At 39.6% G+C, this 17928-nt stretch overlaps 3 protein-coding genes across 6 annotated transcripts; 2 read left to right on the top strand and 1 right to left on the bottom strand.

Annotated features, from left to right (window-relative positions):
* Positions 1-299: 299 nt before the first annotated feature.
* On the top strand, positions 300-2438 carry dnajb9a (DnaJ heat shock protein family (Hsp40) member B9a). Of its 2 annotated transcripts, none has more exons than XM_085169145.1 (3): positions 300-608; positions 914-1142; positions 1573-2438. In XM_085169145.1, exons 2-3 carry the CDS (start codon positions 926-928, stop codon positions 1995-1997), a joined length of 642 nt encoding a protein of 213 aa, XP_085025271.1. In that variant the 5' UTR covers positions 300-608; positions 914-925; the 3' UTR covers positions 1998-2438. The 2 variants fall into 2 exon arrangements, with proteins under 2 accessions (XP_085025271.1, XP_085025270.1); XM_085169144.1 differs by having other exon boundaries at positions 304-588.
* A 1118-nt stretch (positions 2439-3556) lies between these two features.
* On the top strand, positions 3557-13770 carry dnm1l (dynamin 1-like). 3 transcript variants are annotated; one of them, XM_085169139.1, is made up of 20 exons: positions 3557-3813; positions 6187-6331; positions 6834-6863; positions 7488-7534; positions 8056-8127; positions 8210-8296; positions 8790-8952; positions 9114-9234; positions 9321-9452; positions 9611-9817; positions 9946-10066; positions 10148-10303; positions 10409-10498; positions 10589-10681; positions 10851-10904; positions 11213-11284; positions 11970-12146; positions 12298-12407; positions 12494-12653; positions 13344-13770. In XM_085169139.1, the coding sequence occupies exons 1-20, from the start codon at positions 3712-3714 to the stop codon at positions 13398-13400; spliced, it is 2196 nt and encodes a 731-aa protein (XP_085025265.1). In that variant the 5' UTR covers positions 3557-3711; the 3' UTR covers positions 13401-13770. The 3 variants fall into 3 exon arrangements, with proteins under 3 accessions (XP_085025265.1, XP_085025266.1, XP_085025267.1); XM_085169140.1 differs by lacking the exon at positions 6834-6863 and having other exon boundaries at positions 3559-3813; XM_085169141.1 differs by lacking the exon at positions 11213-11284 and having other exon boundaries at positions 3560-3813.
* Positions 13771-13879: 109 nt separating this feature from the next.
* tnnt2d (troponin T2d, cardiac) lies at positions 13880-17672 on the bottom strand. The gene is made up of 12 exons (XM_085169146.1): positions 17550-17672; positions 16707-16761; positions 16579-16589; positions 16469-16490; positions 16326-16383; positions 16129-16245; positions 15954-16031; positions 15752-15862; positions 15222-15331; positions 14985-15075; positions 14703-14740; positions 13880-14173 (listed from the first exon to the last, which is right to left on the bottom strand). The coding sequence occupies exons 2-12, from the start codon at positions 16742-16744 to the stop codon at positions 14131-14133; spliced, it is 717 nt and encodes a 238-aa protein (XP_085025272.1). The 5' UTR covers positions 16745-16761; positions 17550-17672; the 3' UTR covers positions 13880-14130.
* Between the last annotated feature and the right edge of the window lie 256 nt (positions 17673-17928).

The raw sequence follows: 17928 nt of genomic DNA on the forward strand, positions 1-17928 counted from the left end.
TTGGTCCTCTAAATAGTTTCTGTTGATTGGTTAAGCAGATTCTCCCCACCATTGACGGCTGCATAGGGTACACTTAATATGTTTTACGGTGTATGCCGAATGTGTCCAGGGGAAGCGGAGACAGCATTTTCTATGAAGAAATTGTCCCCACACGTTTTTTGAAACTCGGGATTTGCTGTTAAAAATTGAAGCGCTGCAGGTGCAATGAAAGAGATGCTACCCAAATAGTTCAATCACATAAACAGCAAAAACCTTTGCATCAAAATTAAATACAACCACTTGTGCGTATTCAAATAGTTATAGCGAGTTTAGTAACTAATGCGAGTGCCTGTGGGACTCACAACACTAATTATGGACATTTTAAGAAGGAATATTTACGGCATTGACCGACAGAGGGCAGATAAGATCAAATTCGTCAGGTCTAAAGAGATCCCGCAAAACTAGCGAAGAAGACATGGAACTAGTCTCATTTCACACTACTCGTCTATAACACCTACTAATAACAACTTAATACCATGATGTTTGGTGTTGGTTAAACGGTTAATGACCGCTTGTGTAGAAAGGAAGCGGCAGACGACACCCAGACAGGTAATTGATTGAGTCGGAGCGTGAGTAGACTGTGATGGGGACCGCTAGCATGTGTTAGCCACGGTAGGCTAGTATTAAGAGAGGTTGGTGCCGCCGTTTAAAAATGTAACAATTAGAAAAAAAATCCTAATTCAAGCAGCAGTAGCCTGTACTAGTTCTTTTCTTATTGGCTAAGTTTTCATTCTCCAAATGTAGGTTAAGACAGATGTTGCGTTTAAAAGGCGGTGGTTCTTCAGAGGCTAGGACATGTGACACTACCAGTTACACCGTGCTGTCTGGCTTGAAACTCACTAATTGTGCTGTACTTTTCTCTCTTGAATGACAGGACACTGGAGCCATGGCAGCTGCACAGTCTGCGCTAACGTTTGCAGTGTGCGTCCTCATGATAACAGAGCTGATACTTGCCAAGAAGGACTACTATGACATACTGGGAGTGCCTAAAGGGGCCACAGAGCGCCAGATAAAGAAGGCTTTCCACAAGCTTGCAAAGAAATATCACCCAGATAAGAACAAGAGCCCTGACGCTGAAGTGAGATTTAGGGAAATTGCTGGAGGTACAGCTGATTTATTTATTTTGGCGTCTTTTGGGAAAATTAGTAGTTATCTGGCATGTCTTGGATATGATTGTTATTGTAATGTAGCGTTTTAATTCACTATCAAACAGGAAAATTGATATTTAGACTGTCAAAATGTATATTTATGAGTGACAAATGAAATGTGAACAGTACAATGTGTGAATCTGATATTACTAATACTACTAATAATAATTAATGATAAGGAACACTGATGCATGTTGGGGTTTTCTTGGTGGCACATGTTGATCCAATGGATAAGTTTGTCCTTTAATTGATCACCAATTACCTATATTACAGTTTGGTTAGCCATGCCTTTAGTTGGGGATTTTTCAGCCACACCTTTTTTAATGTTGAGATAATAAAACTCCCTCACTTTGACTGAATTTTGTGTTTCTGTATTTCTGTGCAGCTTATGAAACTTTATCAGATGAGGCAAGAAGAAGAGAGTATGATCAGTTCGGGGACACTGACGCGTACTTCAATGGGGAGACGCAAGGCAAACACAGACAGGGTGCCCACCAACCTTTCACCTTCAGTTTTGATGACATATTTAAGGACTTTGACATCTACAGCCAGAACAGGCATGCCCGTCACCGAAGACACTTTGATGAACACTCCAGGTCCCACAGCAGACATAAAAGACACTTTCAAGGTGGTTTTGGAGCCGGGGTTATTAATGATATGTTTGATGATATTGAGAGAATGTTTACTTTTGACAGACACACCAAACAGACTGAAAACCGGTTTCATGGTACGTCGAAACAGCACTGTAGAACAGTAACGCAGCGCAGAGGGAATATGGTAACTACTTACACAGACTGCACTGCATCATAGGGTGCAATGTAAATGGCTTAAAAAATGCCTTAAAACCATACAACATATTTGTATTTTTCAAGTTGAAGAAAGCCAGTTGGTTCAAATTACTGTGAAGCGTGAACATTTGTGTTAAGCACTGACATTCAGGAATGACAGGCACTGAATAAACAGGCAATTTAGCTTAGTTTTAAAATTAAATAAGCTATCTTTTTCCAACATATTTCCAGCATATTTTCACTTGTGAGTGATTGTTGTAGTTTTTTGCTTAGTGGTGAAGTAAGCAGTTTTGTCAGTATTTTTTCCAAGCACCTTCTTTTGATAATGAAGTTTAAAAACATTATCTTGTTACAATTGTGGAAAAATAAATAACATAAAATTTAAGAAAAAAATATATGTTGCTCAATATTGCACAGAAATGTATGTGTTACGAGTTCGCCTGCCACTATTTTGTACAGGTTCTTTGTAAAGGGTTTATTATTTTAACTCCACAATCACATATACTGGCAGAAACAGTGGCAGCCAGCAGTGTTTTGCTTGCAGCTGTCAAATGAGCAGAAACAAAAAACCTGTAAACCTCCACATGTTGGTTTGTTTAACTTGTGTTTTGGAGTTTTTACTTGAAATAATAAAATATTCTTGTACTCTACAATGCTGGACCTTTTATGAACACTATGATCATGAAATTACAGCCCGTTCAACATGAAAGAAATTGGTTGATAGCTGGAAAGCCGAAAATACAAGTAATAGAGGACTGTTTGGGACTTGGATTTAAGTGGAAATTGCTTCATCTATGTTAATGTTTCAAGCCTCAAGATAATTTGTCAGATACAAATGATGTTGATTCAAATATAATATGTTTCACAAAGGTTTTGCAGGCCTAGCAGTGGTTCTCTGATTCACTGAGACCCACAATGTTTCTGACATGTATTACACAACATACCACAACAATGTATTGCCTCCAATATTCATTAATCATTAATAACTAAAATTTATATTTAAAGAAGTCAGCACAATAGTATCAGCAAACGCTAGTATGCTGAACTTAACATACTCATTTTTTATTTGAGTTGTCATAAATTAAAACGCTTCTTCATTGCTTAAAAATAAATTGTCAATGTTGCATCAGTCTGGTTGTGTTATTTCCATAATTAAAAACGTGTTGTTGTGTTAGGCTATGTGTAAAGTAAATTGTGGAAGGACTGTTAAAACTGATCTGTCTCGGAAGCATATAGGCTTTTAATGCCTCTTGTGTACTACAAGCATCAGTGCTGGTTGAGTTTAACAATGTTAATATTCCTCATTAGTTCGCTCCTGTATGAAGTGCACTTGACACTCTGCTATAATGTAGTAAAATAAGCAATAGCCAGCGCATAATAAAATGTCCAGACAAAACTTTGAATTATAATTTAATTTTTGTCTGTGTTCCTATAAATATTTTGACGCTCACCGTGGTTACTGTTGCGTTGCGGGAAAAAATAATTATTATTGTGGGAGTACGGCTCACGATGTAGCCTCTAGGAAATGTAGTTCGGCAACAATCGAATCCCGAGAAAGGCGTAGCTGCGTTTGACTGTCGTGAACGTCAAGTCCCATAATGCAACTGTGACTAACTACGTGCGTAGATGTCCGATCCGAAGACAAACCAGTAGCTTTTAGCTGCGGGACATTGAATGACTTTGTACCCGTGTGCGTTAAGAAAGTTCTCTGTTTGACAGGTTTAGAATCGGCGCTAATGGAGGCACTTATACCTGTCATAAACAAGCTGCAAGACGTATTTACAACTGTCGGCGCAGACACAATCCAACTGCCGCAGATAGTTGTTGTGGGAACACAGGTGAGAGACGTCACTTTGCTTGAAAGCTAACTTTTAGTTAGCCTGCAGCAACTTATTGTTTTGACTCTTTGTCTTCACCGCAGTTTTTCTTTCACTTTCACGCAGACACAGTACTATTAACTGTCCATAAAAGCATAACATGGATTTTTAATTGTTGTAGTTTACTGCCATAGTAAACTAAGCAGGGTTACGGTTGACAGTTTACAGTAGTGTTTATCCACATGTTCTAGCCTTGTTGTCAGTCTCCAGAAAACAAAATCAAATGCTGTTTTTCTTAATCTAGTTACATAAACAATTTGACCAGCCGTCTGTCGTTTTTATGGAAAACACAACTTATACTTACGACTTTATGAATAACCTAGACTAAATTTAAGTTTGCCAATTTCTGAAGAACACCTATCTACAACTAGTGCATCCCATCAGTATTTTATCTGGCAATGTTTTAGAGAGATTTAATATACTATTAGTTATATTTATCGCATCTTTGTTAATATTACAGCGGTGGACAATTAATTAAAAACGTCTTTCACCCTACTGTTTCCAAGTGCAATTCAGCAGCACCACAAAAACTATTACTGACATGAAGTCAACATCTATAATACAGTTTCTCACTACCTTGTGGAGTAGTGAGACATTGAAGCCTAAGTGGTTTAAAGTGGGAGGTTTTGCCTAAGGCTAATGGGATGTGACTGTCTCAGACGTATTGGCAGGGATGTGAGGGTGTTAGAGTAAAACCAGGCAAGCCAAAGGATGTTTTTGACCCATTAAGACCGGATGCAACGTGCTTGTGTCTCTTCTTTTAATGTTTGTCCTTGTCAATGCTCTGCTTCAGTTAAGAGCAGCTCAGCGATTACACTGAAGGTTTTAATAATTGTTTTTTGTGTGTGTGTCTTGTCCATCATTAGACCGACTTATAGCAGTCAGATCAACTTTAGGTTTACTGCTACAGGTGCTGCTCCTACTGTGGAAGATTACCTGACCGTTTATGTGCATTTTGCTAGCTATGTGAAGTATTTCACTTGACACACAGTTTTGTTAGAGATGACTCCACTACAAACTGAATCAAGCCTTCAGACACCATGACAAGTGTCTCCTTAAATATTTGAAGAATTTGGGCAAGTGGAGAATAAAAGAAGTCGTCACAGGCCTAAAAACCTACCTGTAGCAGATGCACAGTATCTGAAAGTCATGTCCTTAAGAAATAGGGTAAAAGTCCAGCAGTGACCTGAGAGATGCATCTGGCTCTTCAGTTGATACATCTAGTGTTCACCAATCAGAAATGGTGGCTGTCAAGAAGCAATTCTTAAGGAACTGAAAAGGGTAGAAAGGCTGAGCTATGCCAACATTACACAAGAACTGAACTGAAAATCAGCGGGTCTTCAATTTCAAATCATTCAAATCCTACTCCTGAAGACTACTTAAAGAAATTGCAAGAAAGTTTGCCTTAGAGAGTTCAGGCTGTGAAGAAGAATAAAGTTGGTCATACGAAAGTTTGACTTTAAAGCTCATTAGAATTTTACAAATTCTGTTTCTGCCTTATGTACTGTGTTTCCATATATTTTTGCAGGTTTAAATAATCGTTGCATTTATTTCCCCCTTTCCATGTAAAACATAAAGGAATGAGGGGTAGCTTGAGACTTTCACACAATCCTGTATCAATAGAAACACCATCCCTTATACTGGTGATAATGCATTATAGCGCTTCTCTCCTGTGTAGACAAAAATAGTGCACAGGTTAAAAAACTTGAATGTTTGTCAGAACTCCAAACTTTAGTTCCTAAATAATACTAGTTCCTCTACTAATGCCTGAAAACATCTGTTCAGCAAAAATGGGCTTTAAAAAAATAGTGTAATGCTCTCATGGGGCTTCCTGTGTGAGAGTATTGGTTCATGTACAGTAAAGAGAATCAGACCAAAGTGATGCTTTTTGCTGTTTTTGACCATGTAATTACAAACGATGTTCGATTAAATGAAGCCCTGATTAACCACACCGGTAAAATACATTTATTATGGCTGGGAGGTTTTTCTTTTGTGTGGGGCACCAAAATCTCCTCTGTGAATGCAAATCTCTGTGTCAGTGAAGAGCGTTTTCTGTATGCTGAAAACTACTTTTTCTGGCCAATGAATGAGTCATTCATACTTGAGCCTTTTATATGAGGTGGTTTTGTTCTCCACCCAAAAGGAGGGAGTGTGTAATTGGGTTCGTTTGACTGTTTTGTTACCAGTCTAGTGTCCAGTTTTCTAAGTACTGTGTTTAAATTTTGCATGGTGGTAGATACCAATAAAAGTTAATTTTGGAGAAAATCGGGTCAAGATTACGCCCTTTGGGGGGAGTTTTGTTGTTTCTGATCTTGTTGTTGTTACTTTCTACAGAGCAGTGGGAAGAGTTCGGTTTTAGAGAGCCTGGTTGGCAGGGATATTCTGCCACGAGGGACTGGTGTTGTCACACGCCGGCCTCTCGTCCTCCAGCTAGTGCACATCGACCAAGAAGACCGCAGAAAACCCACAGAAGAGAATGGTAACATAACTGTCCCCTCTTCTAATTTGTATGTCAAAAATGAACATTTATATTTTTCTAAATAGTTAGTTTTAAAGTCAACTTTTTACACATTTTCAGCCTTTGGTGTTTGCTAACGCATTTTTCAGACTGGCATTTGTTTAGTAGTTGGATTAGTCCACTATGCTTCCAATTTTCTGACAAAATTTACAGCTTTAATAAAATGTAAAATAAAGGAAGCTCTTTAAACAGCTTCTTAATTGCTTTTTATTGTTAGAGCAGTTAGAGTGACTTCGTATTGATGGATGGATAGTGTTATTATCTCTGATTGAGAACAGATGCCACCCGCTTCTCAGTAAAAAACAAAAACAAGGAACTGAAATGTGCCAAGATCCTGCGTGTAGTTTGTCCTGTCCTCTGGGAATGACTGCAGAGTGACTCTGCATTACTGCAGAGTCTCATGCAGGGGCTGCAGATTGCCGAGTTAACTCTTTTCTCTCCTGTCGTCTCTCTTTAACCGCAGAATCCAAGAAAAACGGACGCCTTTACAAAGGTCTCCTTTTCCCGTGTTCTGTATCCCACTGTGTTTGTATCTTATGTAATCAGCCCCCCACTGAATCCAACGCTCCCCACCACCCATCTCTTTTTCCATATTTGTCCCCATCTTGCCTTGTATTTGTATAGCTTTTCCAAAACTGCAAAACCATGTGGCTTTATCTCATGCCCTTCTGCCCAAATAGGCTGGTGTCTGTCATTTGAAGTTTGTTAAAGAGAGTTGGCATATTCTGGTCAAAAAATATACAATTGTGTTGAAAATAATTATAAGGGCCTCATAGAGCAGCTTCCTTCAGATGAACAACAGACCCCAACCTGTTGATTATTGCATCAAAAATCAGCTTACTTTGATTTGTTTTGTTTTTTTAAATAGCCTTGCTAGGTTTCTGCTTTTCAGAATGCACTTTATTTTTTGCTTTAGGTTATTTACTTCCTTTACTGTTATGTGAGAACAACTCTTCAGCTGTGGCGCCTTCTCCTCTGAAGAGTTTATCTTTCACATCCTTGCCGGCAGAAAACACATTTAAATCAGGGATGTAATAGTAGTAACGTTTGTCTCAAGGCCACATCTGTCACGTAATCTGTATCTAAAACATCTGTCCTCGACTTTGTATTGCTGCAGGCATCGATGGAGAAGAATGGGGCAAATTCCTACACACCAAAAACAAGGTAGACTTTTCAGCCTGTTCTCCACAAGGTTAACACTCTCATGCCCATGCTGTACTGTGTATTAGAAACATCTGAATATTTCAAATACAAAGGTGACCAAGACATATCTTTGTTCTTTGCCCCATATTTACTTTGACACATATGTATTGAACAGGATGACATTTTCTGGTTTTGCGACATGCCTCAAATGTAAAACACGTTACAGGATCAGGCACACACACCCTTTCAGCTGCTAAAAATATCTTTTTGGCCACAGGGCTAATGTCCTCCAAAGCTACATTGTCTTTTTCTGAGTTTCATTTACTGTAGTTCTTCATGTTTGAACAAATAAGCTCTTATGAGGTGCTGAGAGCCTCGTGATATCAATTGGATTTTCTCAGGATTTCTTTGTAAGTGTTCCCTGTCATGTACTTTCTGCTCCTCTTGGCTGTCCTTGTTGTTTCAGTGTCAACAAATGCTTTTTAAAATTAATGTTGCTCATTCTTACCCCGTTAATATTCATGGTTAAATCATCTTTTCAGATCTACTCAGATTTTGAGGAAATCAGACATGAAATCGAGATAGAAACAGAACGAATTTCTGGCAGTAACAAAGTGAGTGTCAAACATGAATAGAGAAAATTGATGAGCTTTAAATGTCCACACCAACCTGAAAGGTGCTTTATTATGTTTGCAGGGAATTAGCGATGAACCCATTCACCTAAAAATCTTCTCTCCACAAGTTGTGAATCTCACATTAGTGGATCTTCCTGGCATCACCAAGGTAAGACAAGTTTGCTTCTCCAAGTCTAGACCTGTGTGATCTAAGAAGATAAAATGATCTAGCAGATACATTTCATACAGGGTATCTCTAAGTTTTGAAAAGGTTTAAAAACCATGAATAGTTCTTCCTTTAAAAAAAGTCCTTAAAAGCAACTGCAAGTCTTGACTTTGTGCTGGATCTAAGCTAGTTGTACGTTTTATAACAGGAACTAGGAAGCATATTGATCCATACTGTACATTAGCTGATTTAATGATTTTTTTTCCTCCTTGCTCATGTATCTCTGTCCAGGTCACATTCATTGATTATTCAGATGAATGCTAGTTACATGTAGCTTGGAAGGACTGATAAGTGTTAAATAAATGTGCTTACATGAGTAGTTATGTGGTTGTAGGTTTTAATACCCTACTGGTATTTTATTAATCAGCTGTGGTCATCTGTTAAGCTCCATTGAGGCCCTGCCATGGATAAAGTCTACTTGTATTTGTTAAAACAGGTTCCAGTGGGCGATCAGCCCAAAGATATAGAGATCCAGATCAGAGAGCTGATTTTAAAGTATATCTCCAACCCCAATTCAATCATCTTGGCTGTGACTGCTGCCAACACAGATATGGCGACATCAGAGGCTCTCAAGGTGGCCCGCGAGGTTGACCCTGATGGTAAATGGCATCCCTGTTTTGCTTTGGTTTCCTCTTCTCTTCTGGTTGTTTTTACTTAAATCAGCACAAGCCTTTATTTTCATTTCTCCCTCACGTGCTCTTTGCTTTTCTTTCCTCAGCAGTGGTTTTTTTAACATTGAGTTTGTGCGTTCTGTGTTTAGGTAGGAGGACGCTAGCAGTGATAACCAAGCTTGACCTGATGGATGCTGGTACGGACGCCATGGATGTCCTGATGGGCAGAGTCATCCCTGTTAAACTGGGCATTATTGGAGTAGTAAACAGGTATCGGTGCAGTGAGTGGTCACACAAGGCAAAACTGCGCCTTTTAAGTTCAACTCATAGTTATTTTTGTTTGTGCACTTGATCAGGAGCCAGTTGGATATCAATCAGAAGAAGCTGGTGGCAGATTCTATTCGAGATGAACATGCGTTCTTACAAAAGAAGTACCCCTCCCTCGCAAACAGAAATGGAACCAAATATCTGGCTAGAACATTGAACAGGTACGAAAGTGATACATTGTGTATGTATTTAAATTTGAAATATTGACCTTTTTTTAGCCTAATTGTTTGAATTTCAGTCCCTTCCTGACAAGATGAAACATAGCACTGGCTACACTAGTCCGTAACAAGCCTGCCGACTTCCTTTCTTATTACCACAGGTTACTGATGCACCACATCAGAGACTGTCTCCCTGAGCTGAAGACGAGGATCAATGTACTGGCAGCGCAGTATCAGTCTTTACTCAACAGTTACGGTGAACCTGTCGAGGATAAGAGTGCCACGTTGCTGCAGATTATCACCAAGTTTGCTGCAGAGTACTGCAACACAATAGAGGGCACGGCCAAGTACATCGAGACAGCTGAACTGTGAGTTACACAACTCTAAACGGCATTTACTTTGTTATGCCACCAAGGGGCGCTAGCATCATACTCTCCTTAATGAAAGCACATTCTGCATCTGAGTGTGCTTTAATGTGGTCCTTTCTCCTCCTCAGGTGTGGTGGAGCACGGATTTGTTATATATTCCACGAGACGTTCGGTCGCACGTTGGAGTCAGTCGATCCTCTGGGCGGCTTGACAACCATTGACGTGCTCACTGCAATCAGAAATGCAACGGTTGGTTTCTGTGACATCCGTTAATGTGATTGTCTGAAAAGGCACTTTTTTCAAAGCTTACACTTTAATTGCCTTTGTCAGGGCCCGAGGCCGGCTCTGTTTGTGCCCGAGGTTTCGTTTGAGTTGCTCGTGAAGCGGCAGATCAAGCGTCTGGAAGAGCCCAGCCTGCGCTGTGTGGAGCTCGTTCACGAGGAGATGCAGAGGATCATCCAGCACTGCAGTAACTACAGCACGCAGGTCAGACACGCCCTCACCAGCGACTAAAGCACAGAGGTGTGCTGTAATTACCGAAGGTTGTAACATTAGGCTTTCATTTTGATTGATTGTTCATCATCTCTGCAGGAGTTACTGAGGTTTCCAAAGCTTCATGATGCTATAGTAGAGGTGGTCACATCCCTTCTCAGAAAAAGACTCCCAGTCACAAATGAAATGGTCAGGAACTCCTCACACTTGTGGTATTTATAAAGGAAGTTAACAAACAGCCCCTAATCTGAAAAACCTATTTTCTGAATCGATTTTCAGGTACATAACTTGGTTGCCATTGAGCTGGCGTATATCAACACCAAACACCCCGACTTTGCTGATGCCAGTGGCCTTATGAACAACAACATCGAAGTAAGAGATTAGCCACTACTTTCATTACATTTATTTAATGCAGTGTTTGTGTAATCCTCTTTTGTCACCTCACACTGATTGTTTTTAATTATGATTTTTCTTTTCCAGAAAAGGGAGAACATTTTCTCTTCTTCTGCTTGTGATATTTTTCAAAATTTTGTTTTTGTAGGAGCAGAGACGGAATAGACTGAGAGATCTGCCCTCTGCCGTTCCCAGAGATAAGGTACAGTTTGTCTGTCTGAGAGTAACTGCTTTGTGGTAACGCACTTTAACTTCTTCTTTCCTGCATATGTAGATTTATTTAGTCAGGGCAAAACCAGCTGTTCACGTATACATGCATATATAAAGTTATAAGAATATAATAAAATATCCAAATAAAAAAATTATGTGCTTTCAGTCTGCTTAACCTGAAGCTGCCCAACTTGTATGTCGGGCATTTCTTCTATCTTACTGTATGTAAGGCTCATGCACACCTTCCACTTATAGCTCCTGTCCATGCTCCTCTCCTTTCTTCCTCATGTCTTTCTTTAGTCACTTAGAGGTCCTGGGGGGCAGTCTCTCTCCCCCACCGAAACTTCTGCCCATGAGGGCGAGGTCACTAAGGTGTGTCTTGTTCATTTGCCTGCCTGTGTCTACATCTGCCCACCCCCAGACTTTCTTTGATTCCTTTAAAATCAGCCAAGCTGTGTTTCTTTGGCCCTTACACTTTGATTTGCATCTAACCCTATTTTCTGCATGCTGTTTGCACGGATAGAAAAAGCACAATTCCCAGCTCAACTGAAATGACATGAGGTTTTTGTTTGTTTTGGGGTTTCTTTTAATGCAGAATTGAAGAAAACCTTACTAGCACTGGTAGACTATATGATATGGACACTCTTTGTAATTTTATTATATATTCACTCCAAAGAAAGATATTCAATATCTGGTTTAGGTAAATCTGTTACATTTTATGCCAAGAGCAATTACACTCAGGATTTATATCAAATTCTATATAGTTAAATAACTTTAAAAAGCCTTTGTGTCATGATTGCTTCACCCAGTCACACACTGCCTGTCATTTTATCCACACATTCCCTTTGCTTGCTCAGTTCACAGGACAATGAGCACCAATCTGGATGAACGTCTTTGTACTGAAGTCAAAGAAGACCTATGGCATGCTGATATTTGAAGCATATCAAAAATTATCAGGCAATTCCTTCTGGATGTGCTCTGTTTTTTTTTTTTTTATGTTGGATCAGCTGATGATTTTACTTATTTTCATTACCTCTTATATCTCTCCCCTCTGTAGGGAGCAGCCAGTGTTTCTCAGAGCTCTTCTGTCAGTGACCAGACAGACAGTGGCACGGGCAACTGGAGGAGCATGGTGAGAAAGGGCGAGGAGGTTCCAGCTGGTGACAGGGCCATGCCCCAGCCTCTTATCACTGCAAGTCCCCAGAAGGGCTATGCTGTCAACCTATTAGATGTGGTGAGAACTCTGCATTTTTATAAGCAGGTTTAAAAATTGTTTTTGCTCGATGACAATATCTCGTATTGGTCAAATGTTCTGTAGATGTATTGTAAGTGCACTAATCTGCCAAATATTATAGCTATTAGAGTTTCTCTTATTTCATTGTCAGCCTGTTCCAGTATCAAGAAAGTTGTCTGCTCGGGAGCAGAGAGACTGTGAGGTCATTGAGAGGCTCATCAAGTCATATTTCCTGATTGTTCGGAAAAACATCCAAGACAAGTAAGGATTCGCGGTTTTTCATCTGCTATAGAGTAAATGTTAACATCGTTAATCCTTACTATACGTTTTACTGTGTTTGGCCTCAGTGTACCAAAGGCAGTGATGCACTTCCTGGTGAACCATGTGAAGGACTGCCTGCAGAGTGAGCTGGTGGGTCAGTTATATAAGACGACGCTGCTGAGCGACCTGCTGACAGAGTCCGAGGACATGGCTCAAAGACGCAATGAGGCTGCTGACATGCTCAAGGTGACAGATTCATCACAAAAAAGCATGAGCCAATGTCATACAAAGTTATATTTTATCCAGTAAATATAATATTGTGGCGTGTTGAGGGAGCAGCTAGTTCTCTCTCATCATGCTCTAGGACATGTGCTGCTGTTTAGATGTTCTTCTTTTATTGTTTATGGTTACGTTACTTTTAACTGTTATCTTAAATGTTGTGTTTATACTGCGGTACAAAGTCACTGACAGTTATTGTTTCATAGAAAGAATGCAGTACCATAAATGAGTTCTGTTACGCTGTTATTGACCCTCGAAGCACAGTGTAGCACCAGCAAGTGTTTAATAAAGAGCTCCCCCTACCAGCTTGGGGTCAAACAGCAAGCTCAACCTGTGTGTGGAGCTTCCTTGTGAAGATTCCTCTGCATGCCACAATATATAACTTCTTTTTCTAAAGACAAAGAAATGTCTGTACAAAAGTTCATTTAGACATTTGTTTGAAGCCAATATGAGGCACGAGAAATGAATCAATCTAGCAGATGACTTTTCAAATCTTTTTAGCATAAAAATCCCTCTACTTACCGCAGTAAATCAGACTTGTGATTCTCTTGTGTGACTTGATGGAGAAACTATATCCCAGTATGATCCTAATGCGGTGTGATGACGACATTAAAATTAGTTATTAGATTACATCTGTCTTCTCATCTCTGTGTCTAGGCGTTGCAGAAAGCCAGCCAGGTGATAGCAGAGATCAGAGAAACCCACCTGTGGTGAGGACGAGCAATCTTCAGCAAGCTCTCTTCATCCTTGTGGGGACGCTCACCGTCTTCATGTGGACCATCACACCTCCCCGTCGAGTCATGCAGCAGCTCAGGCTGTAGAGACAACTCAGAAATGCACTGGTGTGGATATGTGTATATGGAAACGTAGTTTTAATGTACAGCAAGGAAGTAATAATCAGGGGAAGTACATTTTAGTCACTCGCCATCGGCATCACGTATACTTCTGTCCTAGATTATTATGTTTTTCTTAATGTAAGTAAAACAGTACATAAATAATATTATACATCACCACTATGTGGAGCCTTGCTGAGGAATATGTGCTCTAACTGTAGATTTTGATTAAAGCTACAAATGAAGACTCATGTGACACCATGTATATGCCCTCTTTATTGGATTTTGAAGTAATTTGTGCACTGCAAAAGAAATGTACTTTTTTTTAACTGTTAACATACCACATACCAATACATCATACATTCATTATTTCTTTATTTGTAAAGAGACACAAGAACAATGCAAAATTAGACACATTTGCTGTTCAGTGTGAATTTTTGTGTAAGAGTTATTATAGTGGACAGATTTACACAGAAACACTTGTTTTGTACTTTTATGACCATAGCAACTGACACATAACCTTACACAATAGAAGAATGAACACATGGACAATAGACACCAGGGTCCATCGCTGGTGTCACCGTCTGCCTCGACTCTATCTTGTAGCAGCTTTATCTCACCCGGCCCATCTTGCCTTTTCCACGACCTTTGGCACTGAAAAGGTTCGGGATACCAATGAGTTTAATAAACACGGATATCATATAGTTTCATTATTCAGCAATTCGACATACCATTACCCAGGTGATGTTAAAGACGGAAATACAAAGACTGTGGGACCCATGAGATGATGTGGAAATAATTAAGTTGGTAATATTTTAAGTGCAGAAATTTTAACCGCAAACATTTAAGGCTTCTTTTGACTTTATGGGGGTATGCTGTCAAGCTGCATGCTGTTTGTTTAACAGAAAATAAATCCAAACTATAAGAACAGGGTACGTGATGTGTTTTTCTAATAATGTCACAGATGATAGATTTCTTGAGTATCCGCTGAGTTGACTGACACTGTGTTTTTTAGAACATAATACACTCATAACTGCGGTCTCTGATCTATTTTCTGATTGTGAGTGGTGAAATCGTATCTTAGAAAAGTGTAAAAGGGAGCAACAGAAGCTTTATGTAAGACAAGAAACCTTAGAAGGTCATCAAAATAGGAAGAGATCCAGCGGGGGAGCTGTGTGCTTACCTCTGGTGATCCTGAACACGAGAGAGAAGCAGGTTGATCTGCAACGGCACATAAACATCTCAGTGTTTCGAAATAAAAAGGCTGATAATCTTACACAATGGGGTCTAACGTAAATTGTGAAACTAGCAAACTACACCAACAAATATCAATAAATGATAAATGCAGGATGGTTGCCTTCAGGTGTTTCTCGTGCTGTTGGTCATAAATACACTCAATGTTCTATTTTGTCTTATTAAATAATGACAGTAATATCACAGAACGGATTAATAGTTCATGACTTACATCATATTTCTGTCTTTTAAGTTTCTCACTGAGGTCGAACTTCTCAGCCTCCAGCCCCATGAGTGACTCCCACAGTTCTTTGGCTTTATCCCTAAAGAAGAAATTCATACCAAAAACGTATCAAATTACCTGTTACTATTAAATATGTTGCAGTATTAACACGAGTTATCTGTGGCCAATATTTAGAAACATAAGGAACTATGAATGCTGAAGAAGCCCTGCATAGTGTTGTCATACTTGAGTTTATCCTCGCTCAGGTGATCAACGTTAAGAGGTTTCTTGCGTTCAGCCAGTATCTTCTTCTTCTTCTCTCTCTCAGTTGTTTTCTTGCCTCTTCTGGTGTCACTCTGCATAACATAACATAAAGAATGAGCATGAGTCCGCCTCAACATTCTCTACGTATTATTATTATTAACTTATTTTAAACTGCATTCCAGCATATGTACAAGTAATCCTAAAGTCTTCAGAGAGCTGGGAATGCTCAGTTTTAGACATTTTTTTTCCACCTTCAAGGCTTCTGTTTATCAGAGACAGCCAATCAAAAGCGAGAGCTTAATTGGAGAAGAGTCGTAAAGGTGGAGTAGATAAAACCAGCTTTGTGGATAAACTGAGGGGCCCAGTACTTTTAACTGTAAATCATTCAAAGCTACTGCAGTAGGAGCATCACAGTGGACTATCCACTCAGGTGATCCATTCTCATTAAGTCAAGCAAGCAGATGTCTGCTTCATACTATTCTAGTTCTGTCATTCACAGGAAACTGAGAGACCTTCTGTCCAGCACCGTACTGCTGAGACATGTTTGAGAGTGCCTTCTTCTTCTTTGCGTCCTCATCCATCCTCTTCCTTTGTTCCTCCTGCTCCTTACGCTCCTTCTCCTCCTGCACGCAGCACAAGCCAATCATTCAATACTGTTTTAGCTGCAGGTGGAATAATAAACTGTAGACTGAAGGTGTAAATCCACGTCCGTACCGCAAGTCTGTTCTGTCTCTCCTTTTCTCTCTCCGCCCTGATCCTTTGCTGCTCGGCTCTCTCAGAACGACGCTTCTCCTAAAAAAACAACAGCCAAGAAACACACAAAGGTGCGCGCAGTCACGGTGAACTTCAGCCGGGTACAGACACTGTGACTGCCCTGCAACCAACTCACAATTCTATTAACGAGGGCAATGAGTTCTTCTTCCTCTTTCTTCCTCTGGACGAAGTGAGCCTCGATCAGAGACTGCAGCTCAGCTAGATCCTTCTCCTGACGTTTCCTGTAGATATCCTGCGTCAAAAAAACCAAACATTGTGAGAAATGTGTCTGGTCAGTTTCGAACGGAGAGACGTTTGATGAGGCTGACTCACATCAAAGTCCACCTTCTCACCATCAGGGATCTTCGGGGCCGAAATGTTTGTCATAAACCTGCAGGTGTGAACAGTTTATCGTTGAATGATTCGTCCTAAGTGAAGTTTAAACTGCTCAACGTAAGGAAAGTTAAGAAACTTACTTAGGCTTGGGCTTTGAGTCATCTTGTGCTGATGACCAGGAGCACACATGATTAGTAAACTGGAAATGAAATTAGGTGTATAAAATAATGGGTAGATGCAATTTTCTTACCATCTTCTTCCCTGGAAGAGTGCAGAAACATTGACACAATTAAAAATGTCCTCCTAATTACACAATAAAGAAATGTTGCACTCATAATAACATGAAGATAAAAAAAAAGTGTAAAATTGATCACATACTGAACTTCTTCCTCCCCGACTTCCTCTGTGTCAGACATTTTGTTAAGGGTGAGCTCTGCAAAATGGACACCCTATTAGCCTATATTTACACCAACAACTATTTCTGATCATTAAGCAGCATAGTAGATCCTGAGATAGCAACTGTTCACACAGTTTACAATGAGGATCAGTGTTGGATCAGATATCTTAGCCTGGCCAGAGTTGAAGATGTCTATTCTGATCTTTAACTGGACAACAGCAACAACACAATAGCTGGAAAACACTCCTACTCAGTATGCCCAAATAAAACACTTCTGTATGTGTATTTAAAAGGTACACATAGTTATTCAACTAAATGTGATCAAAGTCCTGTCACAAGTTTGAAATTACTGATGACAACTATAAAAAAGTGTTTGCAGATGGTGATGCTGTAGGCAGAACGGCTTCAAATGTAAAGTTAATATCTCCAGTTAAGTTTGAAGTTTGAAGTAAAACATTGAAATTCTACTCATGTATAGAATGTGTTATTTTCTACGTCTGCTTTTTATTCTGCCAATAACAAGTTTTTATTATAACAAAATGTAAAAATAAGTAAAAATGATGAATTTATCAATAGTGTCTGTGTGAGTACATGTTCAAGCTGCTGTACAGTCACAGAAGATGTTATAAAGATGCCATGGAGACAGTTTTGTTGGATCTGTAATGTGGCTTAAAAAGATTTCAGCATGCTGCGAACACAATCCAAGACCAGATTTCATTCAGTGATAAAATAACTGATCGATTAATTCAGTTCAATATTTAAGGTTAAACAAGGCTTTAATTTATTTGATAACATTTCCCCCCACAGAGCATGCGTACCCTTACCTGTGACCCAGACAGAGGAGCTCAGAGGCGAGCGACAGACTCCAGCTCCTTGAACTTAACAAACAGGTTAAACATCAAGGATACATAGTCCAGCCCTTCTGACTCATGTGACTGCAACACCCTATGGCTGATCAGTCTATTGTTAGAGAGCTGGACATTACAGACACACAAGGAACTAAATACTAACACACACACACACACACACACACACTCATACGTACTACATGTTTTGCAGGTAGATTCCTCCACTGTGTTTTCAACACGCCATAATTTCACAAATGGTTACAAATGACAGCATTTCCTTTCATTGGTTAAAATTAAAACAGAACCATAACTTTTTTTTTCCTCCATTATTTTATTGCTGAAGCCATACATACAA

This window comes from Neolamprologus multifasciatus, chromosome 7, assembly GCF_963576455.1.
Source record: "Neolamprologus multifasciatus chromosome 7, fNeoMul1.2, whole genome shotgun sequence".
In the NCBI taxonomy this organism is placed as follows: domain Eukaryota; kingdom Metazoa; phylum Chordata; class Actinopteri; order Cichliformes; family Cichlidae; genus Neolamprologus; species Neolamprologus multifasciatus.

What these genes read in the sequence shown, in the direction of transcription:
- dnajb9a (XM_085169144.1), top strand. Translation starts at nt 544, where the DNA reads ATGACCGCTTGTGTAGAAAGGAAGCGGCAGACGACACCCAGACAG. An exon ending in GGCAGACGACACCCAGACAG is followed by an intron (nt 589 to 913) that starts GTAATTGATTGA and finishes CTTGAATGACAG; the next exon opens with GACACTGGAGCCATGGCAGC. An exon ending in ATTTAGGGAAATTGCTGGAG is followed by an intron (nt 1,143 to 1,572) that starts GTACAGCTGATT and finishes ATTTCTGTGCAG; the next exon opens with CTTATGAAACTTTATCAGAT.
- dnm1l (XM_085169139.1), top strand. Translation starts at nt 3,712, where the DNA reads ATGGAGGCACTTATACCTGTCATAAACAAGCTGCAAGACGTATTTACA. An exon ending in ATCTTCCTGGCATCACCAAG is followed by an intron (nt 8,297 to 8,789) that starts GTAAGACAAGTT and finishes TTGTTAAAACAG; the next exon opens with GTTCCAGTGGGCGATCAGCC. An exon ending in ATGAGGGCGAGGTCACTAAG is followed by an intron (nt 11,285 to 11,969) that starts GTGTGTCTTGTT and finishes TCCCCTCTGTAG; the next exon opens with GGAGCAGCCAGTGTTTCTCA.
- tnnt2d (XM_085169146.1), bottom strand. Translation starts at nt 16,744, where the DNA reads ATGTCTGACACAGAGGAAGTCGGGGAGGAAGAAGTTCA. An exon ending in GACTCAAAGCCCAAGCCTAA is followed by an intron (nt 16,384 to 16,468) that starts GTAAGTTTCTTA and finishes TCACACCTGCAG; the next exon opens with GTTTATGACAAACATTTCGG. An exon ending in AGTACGGTGCTGGACAGAAG is followed by an intron (nt 15,332 to 15,751) that starts GTCTCTCAGTTT and finishes TATGTTATGCAG; the next exon opens with AGTGACACCAGAAGAGGCAA.